This window comes from Ammodytes marinus, assembly GCF_949987685.1.
Source record: "Ammodytes marinus genome assembly, chromosome: 1".
In the NCBI taxonomy this organism is placed as follows: Eukaryota; Metazoa; Chordata; class Actinopteri; order Uranoscopiformes; family Ammodytidae; genus Ammodytes; species Ammodytes marinus.
Genome location: NC_137230.1, coordinates 25,887,519 through 25,908,830, shown reverse-complemented (window position 1 = coordinate 25,908,830; position 21,312 = coordinate 25,887,519). Strand labels below are relative to the sequence as shown.

Sequence of the window (21,312 nt, the reverse complement as noted above, 5' to 3'; positions counted from 1 at the left end):
ACCATTCTTTTTCAGGTTACCTTGAAGTTTATAGAGTGATCAGATAAGGTCTGTTTAGTTCTGTGTTTGAAAGATAGAATGGACATACAAACAATTTAAATGTCTGTACATTTATACAATTAAAAGCATACAAAAGTGTACATTGTGACACACTGTGGACACAGTGGATTTGGGTTTCTTCAACAGTTACAAATAACATCATTGTACAGTCTATGGAGCATAAAGCATAAACAATGTTGAACATCTAAAAATAAGACACTTTTCCTTGTACACACAGTAAGTACGTTTTTACATAATGCAAAGCTTACAAAAATATTCAAAATATTTCAAATGTAAAAACAGAGATGCAAAAAAAATAAAACTCTAACTTAACCATTTGTTGCCAAAAATCGGCTACCATTTTACACAAATGATTGTGTCTACCTTTTTTTTTTAAAAGCTTCTCATATGGTGTGCGCCTGCAAGGAATTGTGCAGAACACTTTGACATTGCAATAAATACTTGCTAAACCTCCTATAAAGAAATACAAAAGCAGTACCTGCAATTAGTGAGTTTAGTGATTTTCTTTAAAAGGAAATAATAAATTGCTTACATACTATGAACCAACATACTGTATGTATCTATCAAGAGGTGTTTTTAGCTTTTTATCACCATGCTTCTGTACAATGGGTATTTCAATTTTTTGGAACAAACAAACAAAATAACCAACATTTGAGAAGATAAAAGAGAGACTCTTATAAAATAATATTTATAGTGATACATAGAGCCATACTGAATATTTTCCCTGCCATGAAAAGCCCTTTGAAAACACATTTCCTAATTAATTTTCTGATGACTGATATAATAGTCAATAAAAGCCACATAAAAATATACATTTTGCAAAATTATTTCTTCGCTTCTTTGTCCGTAACACATTCATATTTTCAAAGATCATCACCTTCATGAGACAAATGTGTCCTATTTGTGTGTGTGCAGTGATAGGTGATGATCAATGTTGTATATTACATCCACATCATTTTGAGTCAGTCTCATCTCACAGGTCTGAAATAATATGCATAGTCTACTGTCTTTGGCATATCTTGCATTGTCTATTCAGAACCTTTGTTAGTGCCGACTGTCTTGCTATAAAAACACTTTCACAATTAAAGTGACTTCAATCCTGACTGTGGCTCTTTGTAGCAGCACTCTGTATGCGTGTGTTTCCGTCAAATATGTTTTCCGGTCAAAAAGAAGAGTGGCCGGTCCTCCTTGGCGTTGGCAGTCTGGAATTCATCGCTGAGCCTGAATCTCCACTCTTCCTCCAGCTCAAGCCTGCCCACCGTTTGCCTCAGGGAGCTACGATCTGCACTGATGACACACAGAGTCGCACCTACAGGAGGGAGAGGGACGCAGACTTTAACTATGACCATGGAAGTCATGCAAATTAGCACATTTCTTGTCCAGATTGTTGCTGTGTCAAATGCTGTATAGCTTCTGTTTATGATGGTTTTGACAATAAGTTAATTGTGCTAACACTTTTAAAGGAGTGTGGTCACTCTTTTGTGGGCGGGAAGGAAGGGGTATGCCATGCAACAAAGGTTTAATTGCTGGAAGTTACCGGGCGACTTTGCAGGTATTCAGCATCTTCTTCCAATTTTTACTGTTTCTTTGATACTTAAAGTGCCCCATGTAGCACATGTAGGCATTCAAAAACATACCTAAGATGTCATGTTAAGTTTTATCTGCGCAATACATCAATGCATATGCACCACCTATTATATATTATACCCAGCGGTATATTTTTTCATTGTCTGCATTTGGTTTGAGTTTGTACCTTTGAGGAAAGTGAACTTCTTGAGGAACCCAGGACTGACAAAGGGGTCAGCGAAACAGAGGAGAAGGCCACTGAACAGCAGCCCTGTGGTGCTGATGTTGACACAGTGAGGTCTGGAACTCACAAAACACACCGTCACCTGCAAGAGGCAAGAAGAGTGTGACCTTTATATACTTCTCCTTGGAATTTATGGCTTTATGAATCCATACATCCTGTTATGAGGAGTTAATAAATGACCACAAACAAAGACACTGTGATTGTGTGTGTGTGTGTGTGTGTGTGTGTGTGTGTGTGTGTGTGTGCGTGTGTGTGTGCTCTATACCTCAGGTCCCAAGTTGAGATAACAGTCCACAGACAGAACGGGGTGTGTGTAGTTCTTGGTGCTGAGTGGAAACAGCTTCTGGCTGGTGTGTTGGAGGTATTTCTCAAGGAGGAGATGAGCTGGTGTAGCCAGGAAAAGGTGTTTGCTGTCTGGGGCACAGATATACTGCGAGGGCCCCACTGAGGTGGGAACATCTGTCATCTGGAGAGAATTCAAACGTTCAATACTTTTTACAAGCATGTGCAGATTCATTATGTTAATTGCCCCTCCTTTGGACAAAATTGGCAGTGTTTTTACTACCAGCTGTTGTTCCTGGGTTTGCGTACCCATGACAAAAAGGCATTAAGAAATACTATATCAAAATAGCATTCTTTGCACTGATGGTCTCGTTTGCTGTTACATGTATGATCATCAGAGGAAAAATTAGACTGTTTCCAAAAAATCAAAAAGTTCCTTGTAGCACCTTTAAGTATTGTTCAAATGTGTTTGTTTTTTTCCAATTGACCCTGTGAGCAATATATTGTGTTTCTTCAGCACTCTACCTTGGTCTTGATAATGAATGTCCTGTATCCTCCTATGGCGATCTGCTTCTTCATGACGCTGAAGTTGTTGAAGCGGCAGACGAGCAGCCCGGCGCTGTGCAGCCTCAGGGTGAAGTCCACATCGTGACAGGTGAAGCGCTTCTGGTCGTACTGGATGTTCTGACTCTTGTCCACATTGAGGAGCAGGAAGTCATGAAGGTGACCTCTGGAGTAGGGCTCCCTCTGTTTATAACCTGGATTAAAGACAATACATAACATATCTTTTTCTGACCGTTTGTACAAAGACTAAAATGTTGTCAAAGTGATTCTTGAATTTTCATGCTTTCTGACATCATAATATTCCCCCTGACCTGCAAGTCCACAGCTGTTCCACTTCCTGATCCCACAGAGTCCAAAGTGGGCCAGGTTTGGACAGGCCTCCATGTGCTGTAAGACCTGCTTCAGTGACACAGCATGCTCCACTGGACCACTAACAACGGCAAACAGAAGCAATGTTAAAAAAAAAAAAAAAAAAAAAAAAAGTTAAATTAACGTATTCCTACTTTCTTATACGAGCAACAGTTCTTTGGATCTACTTATGCATGTAATTAATGTCTGTATGTACCTGCGTGCGTCCAGGTCCACTGTGCTCCACATAACACAGGAATCATCAGCCAGGATGATGAAAGGCCAGACATCAACGGCTGGGCCGCCTCCCTCCAAACGCCGACTTCGCTCCAGTTTTAAGTTGTGATACGAAAGCTCTTTAATCAGGAAGTGAGCAGCACCTGCAAAAGAATGGGAATCGCTTATTAAACTAGTGCAGTATGAAAAAAAACTATTGGACTTTTTAGTAACTGCTAAGCCAGCCTTCGATGGCCTATGTTCCCTAGGGAATTTAAAGGCCTAAGTAAGTAAGTAAGTAAGCCAGCCTGTATTAAAACCCTATGACGTTTAGGAATCCATGCATGTCTAGCAGTAGTAGCAGTGATATACCTATTCCAGCTCCATTGAAGACAGTGGGCAGTACCAGCATGATGTGGTTGGGCCAGTACTTCTTATACACAGCCATCTCATACTCCTTGACCACCAGGATATGTAGATGTGAGGCTCCGTCCATAGCATGGTACAGGTTGAAGAGACCATGCTCATGACGGCCTGTAGTTGGGGTAAAGATTGGACTCTTGATGCAGTCTGGACTCTGAAAAAATAATAAAATCATACTTTAAAGTTTATCTCGGTGTAAAATGAGATACCTACATGCAACATTTAGACTTTTAAACCCAAGCTTGAAAAAGGCAGGAGGGAAAGGCTATTGGCTAATGTGCTGATCAAAGAGTTATTATTTTTTGTGGTTTACTGAATTAACAAAATATCTTTTGAAACAGTTAGCTGCTGTGCACATATTTCTTTTTAATGAAAAATGGGAACTGTGCAAGAATAATCAATGAGAAATTTCAACCATAGTCTAGCCTGCAACACCACCTAGTGGAGTTCAAGGGTGTTGCATTGTGGTCAACCCTGCAAATCAGCATAATGCAATGATTACTAGTATGTGTTGAGTAGCATGTGTCTTTATCTATGGGGGATTACCTGAAAAACAGACTCTGCTAAAAGTATGACACAGGAATTCAATTCATATTTACTTGAATTAAAATGATTTGCAAAGTTAAAAAGGTTCGATGGGTGACATACACCACCATCTCACTAAATAAAAGTTGTGGTTTATTTATTTTGATCATTTCTACATAGGTTTTCTATATTGTGAGATTAAATGGAACATTTTGGCACATGAACGTGCCATGCTTCTCACAAACTACCATTTACTGACAATCTGACTTCACCTACTTCGTTTTAAGAATGAACCTAGGTTTAATGTTCCTGGCTCTGCACATCAGCATCTGTGAAAAGTAATGCTAGCGTCTGAGATTCAGTGGTTCCGGTTTCACAAATGAAAGACTAACCCAATCAGAGGTGAGAGGAAGCCGCATGCTCTCCAACTGGCCTCCTGGTTTGCTGAAGCTGAAGTACTGCTCTTTAGACTTGGGTATGATAAAGTAGAGCTGGATCTCTTCCCCGAGCAGCACATGTGTGAATGTGAAGGCATTCAACGTTGAGTCGTACATCTGCATATAAGGTTAGAGAGGGAATACAACATCATCTGTGACATTTACGTGTCATTGAATTTCACAGAATGTTCATTGAACTTCATGTTTGTTGTGCTCTGCTGACCTGGTATCTGGGGTTGAAGCCCAAGTACTGATGACACTGTTCACAATGGTGGTAGGTGTTGTAGGCTGCATATTTAGACAGCTTGATCCTAGATGTCCGTCTACGTAGGTACACATCCTCCTGGCGCACAGGGTTTCCTTGGAAAGGCAACAGGCACAAAGATTAGGACAATAGCACAATATACGGGTAAGATACAGGGTATGTGAAAATATGTGTGGTTATTTGTCGATATATTGATTTGTGTGTGTGTGTGTGTGTGTGTCTGACTATGCCTACCCTCAGCATTGGATTTAAACCCAGGGCTATAGACAGAGCTGATGTCCTCATATTTGGGTTCATGGATAATGTAGTCAAAGAGCATTGTCTTCACAATGTCTGGGTTTGGCCAGGTAGCATTAGGTGAGTGGTACTGCACCCCCTCCGCCTGCACACCTAGATACATATCAAATGAACACATTTATGTAGAACACATTAGTCTACAGCACAGTGTATATTGAAGATTAGAAGATAAAATGCTTTGGACACATCCTGACAAAATCCTAGATACGATAACATAGTCTTAGCAATAATAGCAACACACTGAAAAAAGAGAAGGGTTGGGGAAACAGGAGAAAATATAGAACAATGAATGGGAGTATGTTTATGTAGGTGAGAATTGTTTTCCACTGCAGCAGAAATACTGACTGTAGTTGATGTCTTCTTCATCGTAGATATCCACCTCCATCAGCCGGATCAGCATCCGTGACAGAATACCCAGGAAGTGAAGGTACGCTCCCGTTTTACCAACCTGACCGTGGAAAGAGCAAAAGGAAATTAATATATAGCAAAGCACGCACTTGGGTTTATAACAAACTAAAGAAATTAGCACAGAAAGTACCTGTGGGGGTCCACTGAGCAGCAGTCTGCGAGGGTGAAAGTTGTCACTTCGCCCTTCGGTGCGATTGCTGCTGTCCATGTGGTGAGTACGGGGGACTGTCCACTGGCGATAGTACAGTGACTGTTCTGTACACGTCATCATCTTACTCAGCAAAGGCCTGCACACCAAAGACAAATTCACATTCCAATCTAGTGAGACTTGCAGCGATGGATCTTTCCAGGACACATTGAGTGAGGAGACTTCAAGCACAAAACATTGTTTTGTTCAAACTGGTGTCATGTATTCAAAAATAGATATGTATATGATATAGTATTCCTGCTGCAAGGGAATAGTGGAGTGCTTTAGTGAAAAAACAAATCAAGAAGAAAACACGATTAACATATTCAGCTGTGTAACTTCAAGCCTACTATTAACGGTTTAACTCCCGTCTTCCTAAATGAAAGCAATTTGACAATTTCTTATGAATTACAAGTAGGCCAACGTTTCAAGGTTTTATCACATTCGTACAGCTAGATTTGTTTTTAGGTAAGGAAAGTAGACCAAAAATCCACAATACTTTGATGGATGTAGTAGTTGTACGCTCTGGACGTATTGTAAATAATTCAAAAGGTGAAAAGTCAAAGCTATCGGTAGATGGTGAATTGTACTGCACATGTTAACAAAATTGTAACTTTGCCTAGTACTAGCAGTCCATGCCAATTCTCAACGGTGTCAGCGTCCCGCTGATTGAATGGTGGCTGGAAAATTTGAACAACTTTTTTTAAATCTTTAAAATATTTTTGTTTAAGTATAGTCAACTTTACCTAAAGCTGCTAACCCATGCGACAGACATGTGTGGCAGGAATGAGGTACATCGTGGAAGCCCGCTGCTGTCACTGGCAGTGACAATATTGTAGAGGGTGCGAGATAGGAGCACGGAAGGCGGGCGACTCACTCCCCGAGCCCAGGAGCAGTTCAGGTGAGGAGAGGAGGCTCGTGGGGACAAGGAGCCAGAGGAGGTGGATTTGGAGTGCTGGCGGTTAGACTGGGCTGGTGGAAGCGGTTGAGGTGGAGGATGGGGTATTTGCATTTGGGTTAGGGGCTGGTGCTGAAGAGACGTTGGAGTGTAAGGTTGGGAATGTGAAGTAGATAATGGCTGATTTGGACTCTGGACATGAGGTTGTGCCGGCTGGGGATAACTCTGCGGCGCTTGGGGTTGGGTTTGGTGGTGTTGTTGTGCAGGTGGTTGGGGATATGGAAACGATTGATTTGGCAGCTGGGATTGAAGTTGAGTCTGCGATGGTGAGGGCGATTGTACAGTGTCCGTGGTGGTCCCTTTCTGGACATTTGGAGAGGTGGTGCTTTGGGCAGGAAATGGTTCCTGAGGGGAGTCCCCTAGGAAAAGAATGGAGGGAAAATGAGAGTCATAAGAAGAGCCAATATGTTTACGACGAAATAAGTCTTGAGTGAGTGAGAATTTTGCACGTTTTTTTAAATTGAAAAGAAAAGCTCATGGCATCTCACCGTTCTCCTGGCCCCCTTCCTCCTCATTGTCAGTGCTGTTGAGTTTTTCCGTATCACTCTCCAACAAGTCACTTCCTGGTCCGGTGTTGTGGGGAGGTCGGGACTCGGACCTCACTAGATAAGCAGCGAGCCCTAGCTCTTGTTCAAGTGTGGTTCGCTGAAGGTAGGAGCAGCTTATCACTCTCAGATCGCAGTACTTCAATGACCTGTGGGCGAGATGAATTCCCTTTTGTTTAAACTTAAGACCACATAATAACTTCCTCCATGGAGACCTGATAAGTATAGCTGTTTACACTTGGTGGTGAAAGGTTGGTAACAAAGGGTGAAAGTTTTAGGTCAAAGCGTGGTACCTGGGCAGTGACTCTCCGAGGGGCTCAGCTCCTGACAGGATCAGGATGCAGGGAAGGGCCTCTAGCTCCAGGTAGGTCCGAGGAACCCAGTCAGCTTCCTGGATCTTCAGCCATATCTGCAAGACACACATTTAAACACAAGCATTTTCACAGTAAGCAAGTGTCTTTTTATTTGATCTACTTTGTGAGCTCATCTATCTATTCACGACGACATGCTATCCCACCTTGATTTGATCAGTGAAGCTCTGTCCAACATTCAAAGCTTGGTTTGGATTCCCCAGTATGATTTCAAAGCTCTCCTCCAGACCCAGCTGCCTCCGGACTCTGTATAGCCGTCGGTGGGCCCACGCTGCCAGAGCCAATGAGGGGATCCGCAGCAGGACCATGTGACCGTGGTGGGCGGGACATTGCTGGGCAACAGTGAGCAGTGATTGGACAATCTCCAGGGTCTCCACTGAGGTGTGTTTGTGGAGATTGGGGGAGCCGCTGATTTTTCCGGATGCAGCCATCAGAGCTACGCAGTAGTGTTGGATCAAAACTGTAGTCCGGATCACAGCACTGTGCAGCTTAGGAAACCTGGAAGAGAGAGATTGTAAGGGGTGTCTTGTTATATTTTGTAACACTGACTTGCAAGTAATTCAACCTTGTGTGTGAAATAAGGATGTATGTGTAGGATTAAACATGTGTGCGTTAGTGCTATACCTTTCTTCCAGGGCAGATGCCATGCTTTCAAAGGAGGAATCATAACGCATCAGAGGCAGGCTGCTCCCCGAACGGGTCGACTCTAAAAGCTCCGACACACCAAAGTACCGTGTCCTCTCATGATACAGGTCCACATCCTGCACACACACAACCACACACACATAAACCACAGACACAAATACCACACGCGCGCCCACACACACACACACACTATGTTAAAGGTACGCACACATTCAGGTGACTCAAGTGCAAACTCCAGATTTGTGCCACTGGTGAATGTTAAATACAGAGCGTGTACGGTATCGCACGCATACTTACGTTGCTGAACGCAGAGGGCCAGTGGATCTCGTTGTAGGGGCTTATGCGGGTAAACTGTGTCTGCAGAGCGAAGGGGAAGGAGGTGACGTGGAGAATCAGGATGTTTGGAGCATCTCTGACCTGTCTAGAGTTTAACAGCTGGTCCACCAGAGCCGAACCACCGTCTGAGCTACTGCAGGACGCACTGAATGAGAGGAAAAGTAAGGACTAAAGCTTAATGGAAGAGAACATTTCAATTGCTTTTCTTGATGCAACCTCCTTGTTTTATCAGGTTTTTGTTTGTGCTGATGGAAGAATATCATGTGAGCACAGCAATCATTCTGCAATCCTGCATCACTTCTCATCTCTTTCACACGCACGCAGACACACGCACGCACGCACGCACGCACGCAGACACACGCACGCACGCACGCAGACACACGCAGACACATATACACACACACACACACACACACACACACACCTGTTAATGTTCCAGTGAGCGTGGTCGTGGACCAGGATGTAGAGAGTGTGGGAGTTGCTGTGTGCTTCCTGGGTTAGGCTGTCAATTCGTGCCTGAGCGCTCTCATCCATCTTGACCACATAATGCTCGGCATCCCTTTGAGACAAACACTCCTGGTCTAAACCCCCGAGCTCCTGAAGGACACCTGAGATACACAGACAAAGATAAAGAGGGTCAACATAAACACATATCATAAAGGCACACACATGATACAATTATAATAAAGAAAAGCATGTCCTGAACAAAAAAAATGTTACTCACCAGAGGTCCAGAGGAGGAGAACGGTTTGCTGAAATGTGACCTCGGAGGGCGGGACCAGGATGAGGAAGCTGACCCTGTCGAAGGAGCCGAGGTCCAGGTTCTGTGTGCTAGAGTCTGCTATGGCACACACATGGGACAGCAGCTTCCTGGCCACTGCCAGCTGGATGGGACGGACCTCACGCCACTCTACGGAGTATTCTACACAAATACAAACAAACTGATTGATATTCCTGGGCCAAGTTAAGATTGTAAATGGGAGTTTTAGACTTCCATAATTAACTATAGGTAGAACTCAAACCTATTCAACAGTATGGATTACAGCTGTGGGAATACCTGTAATACATGTACTCAAGAGAACACTTGCGTTCCATATACACTTCAACCGGCCTGTGTCTCACCTGAACAGGAGGCTTTGGGACTTGAACATTTCACTTTAGGGCTGGGGGAGTCCTTTGAGTTTGAATCCTTTAAACTGTGTGCGTCTCTGGGACTGTGTGTGGTTTTAAGACTTTTCTCTTCAGCTGATTCCTGACCGCTGGATAAGGGAGACGGCTCGCTGCTGTCCACAGTGGCACTATCCAGCAGGGAATCCAAGTCACCATCTGAGAAATAGAATAATAAACAATTCATATTGGTGAATTAAGATTAAAACACACATGTGCCTGTACTGCACCCAAAAAAAAATGCAGACGGTCACACACCTTGTCCAAGAGAATTGCAGTAGTGGATGAGTTCCTGGGCAACACTAGTGGAGAGCTGGTGGTTGATTTCTTTCAGGCCCTCATTTGGAGAGAACATGCTCTCGGCCAAGGCACGACACTGGTGTTTACCTGCAACATGCACATAAAAATACACTACATTAAAATCTGCCAAATTCTTTATCTTTATTTAATAATTTTTTTTTAATTTACAACATTTGCTCGCATATATAAAAACAAAACTTTCACCTGTGACCACCACACAGGACTGTGTTTCCTGTCCTGGCGGAGTGACAATAATGACCACGTAGTTGGTGTTTTCAAAGCGTCCTTCCATTAACCTGCTGAACGTTTGCTGGATGCCGTGAGCCAACGATCCAATCTTCTCCCCGACCACCACCACGCCCTCTCCACAGGAGGACGCAGCCAGCTGGGCCAGCCAGGGCAGCTGGTTGGGGGTCAGCGGTTGTTGGCTATGTGGAGGTAAGGAGAGATGCGGGGGGAGCCCAGGCAGCATGGACAGGGTCTGGACACAAAAGTACAAAATGGTGAGCGATTTGTTAATTTCATTAGTTTTATCCCATTTCTTTTATTTTTGTAACATGCTGCATGAAGCGGAGAGCAAATTAAGTTTAATCTAAAAGGACAAAGAGTAAAAAAGGGGGATTGGAATTTGTAGTGCATTGCCTTAAAATTCTAGATCTCGTAAAGAATTCTTAATTTTTCTCAAACTTAACATTTGACAGTAGGACACTTCTTCTCAGACACCATGTCTCACCTCTATGCCATAGTGCCTCCCTTGGGTGGCTGGTGCTTGAGGCTGTTGGAACTGTCTGATCTCACTGAGATGAGACTCCCTCCATGACCTCATGAATATCTGCTCCAAGTCCTCAATCAGGGGAACCTCGTCAGGGCCTTGGAGAAATATAGGTAAGAGATGAATAAGAAACAGTAATTATTGTGAAGAGGAATTAAAAATACCTTCCAGACATTTTATGGAATTTTTATTTAGTTTTGGGACTGAAAAAGCTTGAGTCCATAGAATTGATCTTGGTTGAACCTACTACAGTCCCCTCCAATAGTATTGGAACAGTGAGGCCAATTCCTTTATTTTTGCTGTAGACTGGAAACATTTGGGTTTGACATCAAAATATGAATATGAGACAATAGATCAACATTTCAGCTTTCATTTCCAGGTATTTACATCTGGATCTGATACACAACTGAGAAGATAGCATTATTTGTAAAGGAACACCACATGTTTAGGTTAGCAAAAGTATTGGAACAGATAGACTTAAAATAAATTAAAGTAAATAAGACTTAATATGTTGATGCAAATCCTTCCCTTGCAATAACTGCATCAAGCCTGTGACCCATTGACATCACAACACTTTTGCATTCTTCTTTTGTGATGCTTTTCCAGGATTTCACTGCAGCCTCATTCAGTTGCTGTTTGTTTTGGGGGGTTACAAATATGCAACCCAATCAGTTGGGTTGCATATTTCTTTAAATTGGCAGACAAAATGTTTCTGTAAACTTCTGAGTTCATTTTGCTGTTGCCATCATGTGTTACATCATCTATGAAGATTAATGAGCCCGAAGCCATGACATTGCCTCCACCGTGTTTCACAGATGAGCTTGTATGTTTGGGATCATAAGCAGATCCTTTCTTTTGCCAAACTTTAGCCTTTCCATCACTTTGGTAAAGGTTCATCTTGACAACAACACAGTAACACATGATGGCAACAGCAAAATGAACTCAGAAGTCTACAGAAACATCTGCCAATTGAAAAAAATGGTGCAACCAAACTGATTGGAAGATCCTTCATCATGCAGCAAGATAATGATCCAAAAAAAATGCAAAGGAGTTCATCAGGGGCAAGAAATAGAATGTTTTAGACTGGCCAAGTCAATCTCCAGACTTAAACCCTTTAGAACATGCATTTTACCTGCTAAAGAGGAGAGTGAAGAGAGTAACCCCCCAAAACAAACAGCAACTGAATGAGGCTGCAGTGAAAGCCTGGAAAAGCATCACAAAAGAAGAATGCAAAAGTGTTGTGATGTCAATGGGTCACATGCTTGATGCAGTCATTGCAAGCGAAAGATTGCAACAAAACATTAAGTTTTATTCACTTAGATTTATTTTAAGTCTATCTGTTCCAATACTTTTGCTCACCTTAAAATGTGGTGTTCCTTTACAAATAATGATTTCTTCACAGTTGTGTATCAGGTCCAGATGTTAATACCTGGAAATGAAAGCTGAAATGTTGATCTATTGTCTCATATTCATATTTTGGTGTCAAACCCAAATGTTTCCAGTCTACAGCAAAAATAAAGGAATTGGCCTCACTGTTCCAATACTATTGGAGGGGACTGTATCTATGGGTTGAACCAGATTAATTCAACTGTTATACTGGCTGCCTCCTAGTGGCCATTTGAAGTCGCAGCGACGATGTCATGAAACATCACTGTGTGATGACAGACGTTATTCTTGCAGAAGGTTCTACACTGACCTAGCTGAACAAGGTAGTAGACTGTGAGGAGAATCTGCATCTCCGTTGACAATGGCTGAATGGGTGATGGTCCATAGTGCTGGTAGACTCTGGGGAGTGTCTGGGAGCTCAGGTAACAACTGTGGAGCAGAGAGCTGACCAGAACTTCACCAGCATTGCCAGTCAGCTGAGGGAGTGGGCCATGACCTGTATTAAAAAAAAGACATACAAATTGAGAAACATGGTGAAACATGTGTGTAAGAATAACTTGAGGAGGGGCTGTAGATCAGTTTGTAGATTTGGCAATTAATGGACCTCATGAAATGATAATAGGACAATTATGGATAGGATAATGGACTGACAGTGCGATTGGCTTGAATAGAAGATCTTACAAGCAAGAACAATACGCAGAAGTCTTTGTCTAAGGTGTAAAGGATGCAATCTGCCGTTTTTATGATAAGAAAACAAGAAAATAAAACCAGAGACATATGTCTAATAAAATACTGGACCTATGTTAGATTTTATTTTGCTGTTCATTGGTGTATTGTTCTTTATATTAGTTACTATACATATCTGCAAATAAAATAAATGTAGTTCTATCCACTCTCAAGGGAGGGAGGTATACTAATAATAATAATAACTAGAACTGCAAGCAGTTGTGGACGGGGGCCAAGCCGTCCCGTGCGACTCGGGATCGGGCGTCGTCGTCCGCGGCGCCGGCCACTCGCTTCACGGAATCCGGGGATGTAAAGTTTTTGAATGTGAGATGTTCGGTTTGGGAGTTATAGACCAAAAGGCGGAAAAATGGTAGAGAAAGATGCTCAAGTGTGTTTTTGGCGCCCCCTTTTGGAGCAATTTAAGGAAAAAGTAGAACCAACAATAGGACAAACATGTGTGAAGTTTGGTGTCAATAGGATGAACCGTTTTGGATTTAGGAGCAGTTTGGTACAAGGTGGCTAATGTGCAAATATTTAAAGCGCCACCGTTTGGTCTTCCGACGGTCGTAGAGAAATTATGTACTCAAATTTTGTTCGTGGGAGTCGGTAGAGCATAATGCTTTTGGTTTCGTCCAAATCGGGCAAAAACTGTAGGAGGTGTGTGTTTTGGTGACTGACACAGTTTTTGCGATGTAGGGGAAAAAAATCCCATGCGCAAATGGGCGTGGCCTATCTCAAAAGAGGCAGCTGACTCGTGGGCATCTGTGGATGTAAAGTTTTTGACTGTCAGACTTTTGGGGTGGAAGTTATAGCCCCAAACGCGTTGTATTTTCGTTTTGTGGTTTTGGCGCCCCCTATGGATGACATTCGCAAAACTGCGAATGTCATCCATAGAAAGACCACCTCAATGTACCAAACAAGTGGATGTCAAGTTTTTGAATGTGCGATGTTTGGTTGCGGAGTTATGAGCAAAATCAAATTGTCTACCTCTCCACTTTTTTGAATTTTCCCGCCAAATAGTTCGAAACAGGAAGTAAAAGTGCAAAACTAATTTGTTTAATAAGTCCGGCATACATAGGAATTTCTTCGCCAGATTTTTTTTATAGACTCATGTATGCCTCATGATAGTCTCCCTTGAGTTTCAAGAAAATCCCTTTTATTTTTATTTTTTTTAGGTATTTGAGCAAATCTTTAAAGCGCTACCGTTTGGTCTTCCGATGGTTGTAGAACAATTCTTTGGCCAACTTTTGCTCGTGGGAGTCGGTAGAGCATAATGCTTTTGGTTTCGTCCAAATCGGGCGAAAACTGTAGGAGGAGTATGTTTTGGTGACTGACACAGTTTTCGCGATGTAGCGAAAATTCTATATATACGCAAATGGGCGTGGCCTATCTCAAAAGATGCAGCTGACTTGTGGGCATCTGTGGATATGAAGTTTTTGACTGTCGGACTTTCGGTGCGGGAGTTATAGCCCCAAACGCGTTTTCCTTTGTTGTAGCGCCACCTGGTGGTTGGCATGTCTGAATTTTTGTGTCTGCGTACCCGGCACGGACCTGGATAAGCCCGACAAGTGGCATGTCCAAACACTTTACGGTTTGGGCTGCAGCACCACTTTTACGAGATTTTGGGGCGCCAAATAATAATTCCTACTAAATCAATAGGGTTCCATGCCCCGCATTGTCATGGAACCGCGATGCTCTGCATTCCGCGGTCCCTTGCCCTTCTCGGGCTTGGCCCCCTAATAATAGGGACAGGAACACATTATGGAGTGTAAACAGGAAGAAACATGAAAGTGAATACAGCAGATATGGGAAGTGGTTGAGGGTATGGAGAAGGAAGGTGGATGAGTTGACAGGGGATACAAAGGAGTGAAAAGAGAGTAGGAGAGTAGGATGAGGGGAGGGCAAAAAAGGCAGAGAAGCAGCCTGGAGTGTTGGCCGACCTCTAACCTGTGAGGAGAGGGCCAACTGAAATGGCCATCTGTTGGCTGGTTACCTGCATGAGAAAGTCCAGTACTGACAGCTGGGCGGGAAATGATCGCCACCAAGTCAACAATGGGTTAAGTCAACCCACTCACAGCTACAAATACTCTTTTTCAACCGCATTGTTCTACAACCGCATTTGCTGAAGGTGTGGCAGTGTGTGAACGATTAAACGATACAATTGGTAATCTGACCTGTAAAGATGACAGGTTGCAGTCTGCAGATGTGCAGCAGCTGATCGGGGATGTTTACAGACAGCTCTGGAGGAGGGAGCAGGGTTAAGGACGCCTGGGATGAACTCAGCGGAGGAGCGGCCTCTGGAGAAAGCACAGAAATAGCTTATCATTTACACATCAAGCAACACAGATTATTTACACACACACACGCACGCACGCACGCACGCACGCACGCACGCACGCACGCACGCACACACACACACACACACACACACACACACACACACACACACACACACACACACACACAGTATTACATAAATGTTTTCTGATGTTTCTCTCCTTACGTTTTCTGTCTATGCATGTCTTTTATCCTCTTTTTTACCTGATCGGACTCCATTTGTGATGACAGAGGACACGGATAATGTTGATGTGGCCGATGAAGACGGCGGTGTCTTCACAGCGTTCTCTAGCAGACTGTTGGCAGATGACTCAGGCGACCAGCCCCTGTGCCTCTTTTTGGGAGGTCCAGCATTTACATGGGGCCCTGGTGGATAAGACGTAGGATCGCATGAAGTATAAAGTATTTGCTTCAAGGTGTGGTTATATACTTTTTTTTTAAAGATAATTTTTTGGCATTTTCAAGCTTTATTAGATAGTACATAGTTGAAATGGGGGGAGAGAGAGAGAGAGAGAGGGGATGACCTGCAGTAAAGGTCCATGGCCCCGGGTTGGATTTGAACCCACAACCACTGCAACGAAGGCCAGAGCCAATATGGTACGCGCTCTATCCACTACGCCACCAAAGCACAAAAATGGTCGTATACTTTTAATGTTTTCAATGTAATCATTGAGCTTGCCACCAATATCTTCTTTTACATTACATTATCTAAGTACAGCAGAACTTAAATGAATTTCACATATTGTTTATTGTCATAAATATGTTATTGTTCTCATATTTTATTTATATATATTTTTATATTTATTGCTATCTTGTTACAGCTCCTGTTTAAGTATTTTTCAATGTTTTTATACAACTGAGTTGGCTTTAGGAATTATTTCCCTGTATGGCAGAAGAGTCCCTCCTTATAGTAAGCCACAAATCAGCAGAGCATACACTAAATGGTGTTTTAGGAATGACTTCTGATGATACAGTAATGGAGAGCAGTTGTATTTTAGTCACACATTAACCTGTCTGTTCCTCCTCCTCCTCTCAAGGTTCTGTTGAAATGCAGTAAGAGTGAGACACATAAAAGGTCCACTTGTTAAAAGGGCCATGAAAAAAAACACAGACAGGAAGGAAGCTTTTCATTTAGCGAGAAAGCAGGAAAAAAGACGAGACTGAGAGGGAATTTTACAACCCTGGTTAATAGAGGTGACAGACAGAAGGAGAGGGAGGGAGAGAGAGAGACAGAAAGACAAAGGACAACCCCCAACACACAATGCAACTGGCTGCTCACACACACACACACACACACACACACACACAAACACACAATGAGTGCATGGGATGCTGCTGGTAGGAGTATCTTCTTTCAAAGGTGTGAAGAAACTCCGGGGAGGGGCTTAACTACATCAGACACAAACTGACCATGTTGACATGCACAAGAGGTCGGTAAATGGTCAGAAATCAGGTCAAAGCAGATATCATCATATTAAGGTGTACATTTCATGAGAAACATTTAATGAGCTACAGTAGTCTGATTCTTAGTTATAACATGCAGTTATTTTTTCTTAATTTCTTTACTAACCGTATAAATATTTTAAGTTTATATTGAGAAACGTTTTTATACCAAACATGTCCGATTCTCAGTCTTTAGGATTATGAAATATAAATATGTAACAGCTTGTGTTGATGCTGTTACAGTAAGCTGCTTTCAACAGTGAACATTTTCATCTTCAAGGTTTCTTCACTCACATGATTGTTGTAATAGGAAGACATCATCACTAGAATAACATAACTAAAACAAATGACATGTCATAGAGCTGAAGTGACCAGTGGTGTGCACATCTAATACCTGTAGCTGAGGGTCTCCCAGGCCCTGACTGGTTTAAAGGTGGCTGTGTGGTGGAGGGAACAGCATGGTTGCCATTTGTCAGTGAATGGGTGGCGTCAGGTATTCGTGGCGCACCAACTGGGTCTACATGTGGTCCTGCTGGATAGACAAAAATGTATCAACAACAGTAATACATGTGAGTTTTCATGAAAAATATCTCTGTAATAACAATATACTGTATATCCTTATCTTGCTAGTTAAAGTAAGATACAGGTGTCTGTTTGCACTACCATTACTGTTTAGTGCTCTCATGGTAAAACTCTTTAAAAGAATAAAGTAGTGCTCCCGTGGTGTAGTGGGTAGTGTGCATACCATGTGGACTGAGCCCTTGTTGCAGTGGTCGTTACGGGATCAAATCCGACCTGTGGACCTTTACTGCATGTCAATCCCCCTCTCTCTGTCTCCCCATTTCAACTCTGTTTCTCTCCATACTATCTGTATACTATATTGACTCTATACTGTACTATATCAAATAAAGCTTGAAAATGTCTTCTTTTTTAATTACATTTTTTTCATGAGAACCCAGGTATCAACGTGGCATTCTTGGAAATTATGGTCAAGTTTCTCCACATTTCTGGGGGATGTGTGTGTATGTGTGTGTGTGTTACCTGCGATGCTGCCGGGTGTGTGTAACGTGTTAGTTAGTGCCGTGTTTGGTGGCTGTTCATCTGATGTCACATGACCTTCTGAAAGGCTGGACCCGATCTGTCTTATCCTACCATCTGAAACACACACAAGCAGATACACAGCCTAAGTCATTTGGTATCAAGAGACACAGTTAATTCTATGGAGCTCTGGAGAAATAACGGAGGCCATTTCAAGAAATAATGTTAATAATATACTGTATATTGCATTGATATAGCGCTTTTCTATAAACTCAAAGTCACTTAATACATTACATATAAAAATACATTAACTGGATGACTGAAAAAAGTGACCAAAGCTAGAACCCCCTCAGATTTAGAAACTGTTCAGCATAGCTATCCAGATAACTTAGTCAAGCTCATTACCTTAATAATATCACACAGTAAAGTGAATGGCTGGTGTGGGTGGATTTTGAGAATGATAAGATTTCTTTTTGTGAGGAATTTGTCAAGACAAGTTATCCAACCACTGCTTTTTTCAGTTCAGACACTGCTCAGGTTAAGTGTGAAACACATGAACAATTCCTTACTTACTGCAATTACAGGGAGTAAATAGGATTACTATGGTTACTACAGAAGTATTTTAGTTTTAAGAAGAGAGCAGAGTAAGCAAAAAGTTCACCATTGCTGTATGGCGTTTGCGTATTCAAAGACTCAACATTATCACAACATTTGCACCCTTTCATAAAGATGATTACTTGACTTATTATATCATATGGATATACCCCAAGCTCCGACTTCATTTGCTCTTAGCTGTTAAGCTACAATCTTTCCCTCCCAGGAGTAAATCATTTAAGAACCAAAAACAGGGAAAACAACATCATAAGGTTAAAAACATTTAGAGAACACAATGTCTACAGGGTTTGCGTTTCCATTCTCCCAGGTCTTTGTCACCAGGCCATGTCCTTTCCTACAGTATTAACTGGCTGGGCTGTGGCCTCTGTGTACACTCTGTAGTCTCACCTTTCACCCATTCCTTAAGGCTTCACCACCTGTCCATCTGGACTGAACTGTACTCGCGTAACTTCCTGTTCAATTTAGATTTTTTTTTTAAATTTTGTACAACAATGCAGCAGGACCCAAAGATAAAGGACTCTGTCTTAATGAATGGATTGTGCTAATAAACTGGAGAAGTTAAAACCTCATTCCTCTTATTTTATTCATGTTTTGTTACACTTTTATCATACAATCGCCTACTAAAAACACATAATGGCAATGAGGACAGGAGCCTTTAAAGCTCTTGGGCACACTTTTCTGAAAATAAACTTACACAGGCACATTGCATCTGTAATCCATTTTACTGCTATTGATAGAGTCCATGCATACAATGTGGTATTCAAGGAAGAGTAAAAAACAAGGGGTGTGTACCAAATTTCAATCAAATAATTACTACAATTGCCCAATACGACACATGTATCAATCTCTCACCATGTCCCCTCCAACAGATGGGAGCTCCCTTGACCAACACGCCCTGGTTGTTTCGGTACAGGTGGAACTTCAAGTGCTTCTGTTTCTTGGGCTGGGTGCTGAGCTTCAGATTAATGTGGTTGGAGAACTCAGTGAAATAGCGGAAGCCTTTCTCTCCACAGCCCATACAGTTGCCTGAAAAGCCTGGAGGGAGCACACACACATAACAGAAAAAGTATGACTTCAACAGGCTGTGTTTTATGTGTCCCTACAGTGACACAGCTAACCGTCTCAATAATGTCAAAATGGATTTTGACATTTCATTCAATTTGAAGAGAGCCAAGGTTGCTGTTTTATTTTTTCTCCCATCTTGATGTTAAGATAGGCCTTGCACATCCCATTCCCTCTGTACTTAAAGGTGGAGTCAGCAATTCTGGAGAACGCTTGTTGTCAAAATCACTTTTTGCCAAAAGCAGTCAATATGTCCTCACAATCCGCTACCTGTTCGTACAGTGTGCGCGCTGAAAAAAAACCTGGTGTAAATACACAGCCTCGGCTTTGTAAACAGCTATGCAAAGGGTATTTAAACAAAGGGGCCCACCATAGCTAGCAACACGCCCATTTACAGAGCCCTCCGCTGTGTATTAACACTGGATTGGTTTTCAGCTATAAAGATATTCACTAATTGTTACAACTGTGATTTTGACATCAAGCGTTCTCCAGAATTGCTTGCTCCACCATTACCACACAGACATAACTCTCATCTCACTCTCATTCTCCATTGTATAGTTGACATTTTGAAGTGGAGTGTTTAACTATCCGATGACAGAGACAGTGCTGATATTTTCCCATGTGTCTCTGTGTGAGTGTCCTGCCTCACCTAGCAGAGCGTTGTGACCTCGTTCGTCTGGCAGGAAGCGGCGGTCCACGGCACATACCATCAGGCTCTCAGGGAGGGAGGGAGACTTCACCCCAACCAACATGAAACCAGGGGGAACATCCAAGGGATCTGAGGCCAGCGAGGACAGACGCAGGTCTCTGCCTGCCTGACAGAAGCCTGTGGAGAGCAAGACACGGGACAGTTATATTCACAATATGATACCTTTTGTAGCATGTTCAAGAGATACACCAATATACAGTATGCAGACAGCTGACCTGGATACTTTTTTATTAGTCATTCACACCAGTTTTCTAATCATTCCATTTTCTCTTCACAACTGCTACAATGCTGCTGCATTTTTTAATTTTTTATTTAGGAGCATATTAATATGTGTACAAACCATCTGAGGTGCAGCATCCGTCAGGCGGGGGCTTCATTTGATAAGGTATCGGAGGGCTGTTAGACTCGGAGCCATCTTCATCGTCCTCATCATCATTCTCTGTACGGCCTGTTTTGGACATGCACAAACACAAACATGACATGATTTTAATTGTGAACAGGAGTGACCGACAGCTAGAGCAATGCGATTCAGTAGGATTCAATCTTAAGGAAATTAACCCACCATCATGTGCCAATGGCCGCTCTGTCTCCAGATACAGCTGGGAGAAGACAGGTCGAGGCACCACAGTGCTGGACCTCAGTGATGCCTCAATGCAGTTGTGGAGGACCTCTTCAAAGCGTGTGGTCCGCAGCTGGCCCGCATAGGAGTTCCCCATCGGTGTCCTGCAAATACACAGTCACTTTTTTTTTAGAACTCTTATAAGAATTGCAAACTGACAGTAAGTAGTTTTAGTATGTAATATTGATTTACAAAAACACCAATGTGTTGTGTTCCCAAGACTATGACAGTAGACATTGAGTCAAAATTGATAAAAGACAGAATACATTAAAAGACTGCTGCTAACATTTGTTGGAACCCTCTGTTTAATATAATAATAAATGTTCTGTATATTATTGTCAACTCTAAGTCACACACACACACACACACACACACACACACACACACACACACACACACACACACACACACACACACACACACATCCACAATATACCGTGATAATACTGAAATCCAACATC

General features: G+C 42.4%; 1 protein-coding gene across 1 annotated transcript; it reads right to left on the bottom strand.

Moving 5' to 3' along the window:
* Positions 1–553: 553 nt before the first annotated feature.
* Positions 554–20,951, bottom strand: greb1 (growth regulating estrogen receptor binding 1). Its single transcript, XM_080038496.1, has 33 exons — positions 20,795–20,951; positions 20,573–20,680; positions 20,173–20,349; positions 19,314–19,496; positions 17,850–17,963; positions 17,203–17,337; positions 15,570–15,731; positions 15,203–15,325; positions 12,613–12,798; positions 10,878–11,014; positions 10,349–10,625; positions 10,103–10,231; positions 9,800–10,003; positions 9,402–9,599; positions 9,102–9,285; positions 8,639–8,822; positions 8,321–8,457; positions 7,843–8,194; positions 7,619–7,734; positions 7,269–7,474; positions 6,569–7,139; positions 5,766–5,922; positions 5,573–5,675; positions 5,165–5,320; positions 4,889–5,025; positions 4,621–4,782; positions 3,653–3,857; positions 3,282–3,444; positions 3,028–3,146; positions 2,678–2,910; positions 2,136–2,336; positions 1,814–1,952; positions 554–1,369 (listed from the first exon to the last, which is right to left on the bottom strand). Exons 1-33 carry the CDS (start codon positions 20,946–20,948, stop codon positions 1,206–1,208), a joined length of 5,976 nt encoding a protein of 1,991 aa, XP_079894622.1. The 5' UTR covers positions 20,949–20,951; the 3' UTR covers positions 554–1,205.
* Positions 20,952–21,312: the final 361 nt, after the last annotated feature.

What these genes read in the sequence shown, in the direction of transcription:
- greb1 (XM_080038496.1), bottom strand. Translation starts at nt 20,948, where the DNA reads ATGGGGAACTCCTATGCGGGCCAGCTGCGGACCACACGCTTTGAAGAG. An exon ending in CACAAATGGAGTCCGATCAG is followed by an intron (nt 15,326 to 15,569) that starts GTAAAAAAGAGG and finishes TGCTTTCTCCAG; the next exon opens with AGGCCGCTCCTCCGCTGAGT. An exon ending in GCTCACTGGAACATTAACAG is followed by an intron (nt 8,823 to 9,101) that starts GTGTGTGTGTGT and finishes CCTCTCATTCAG; the next exon opens with TGCGTCCTGCAGTAGCTCAG.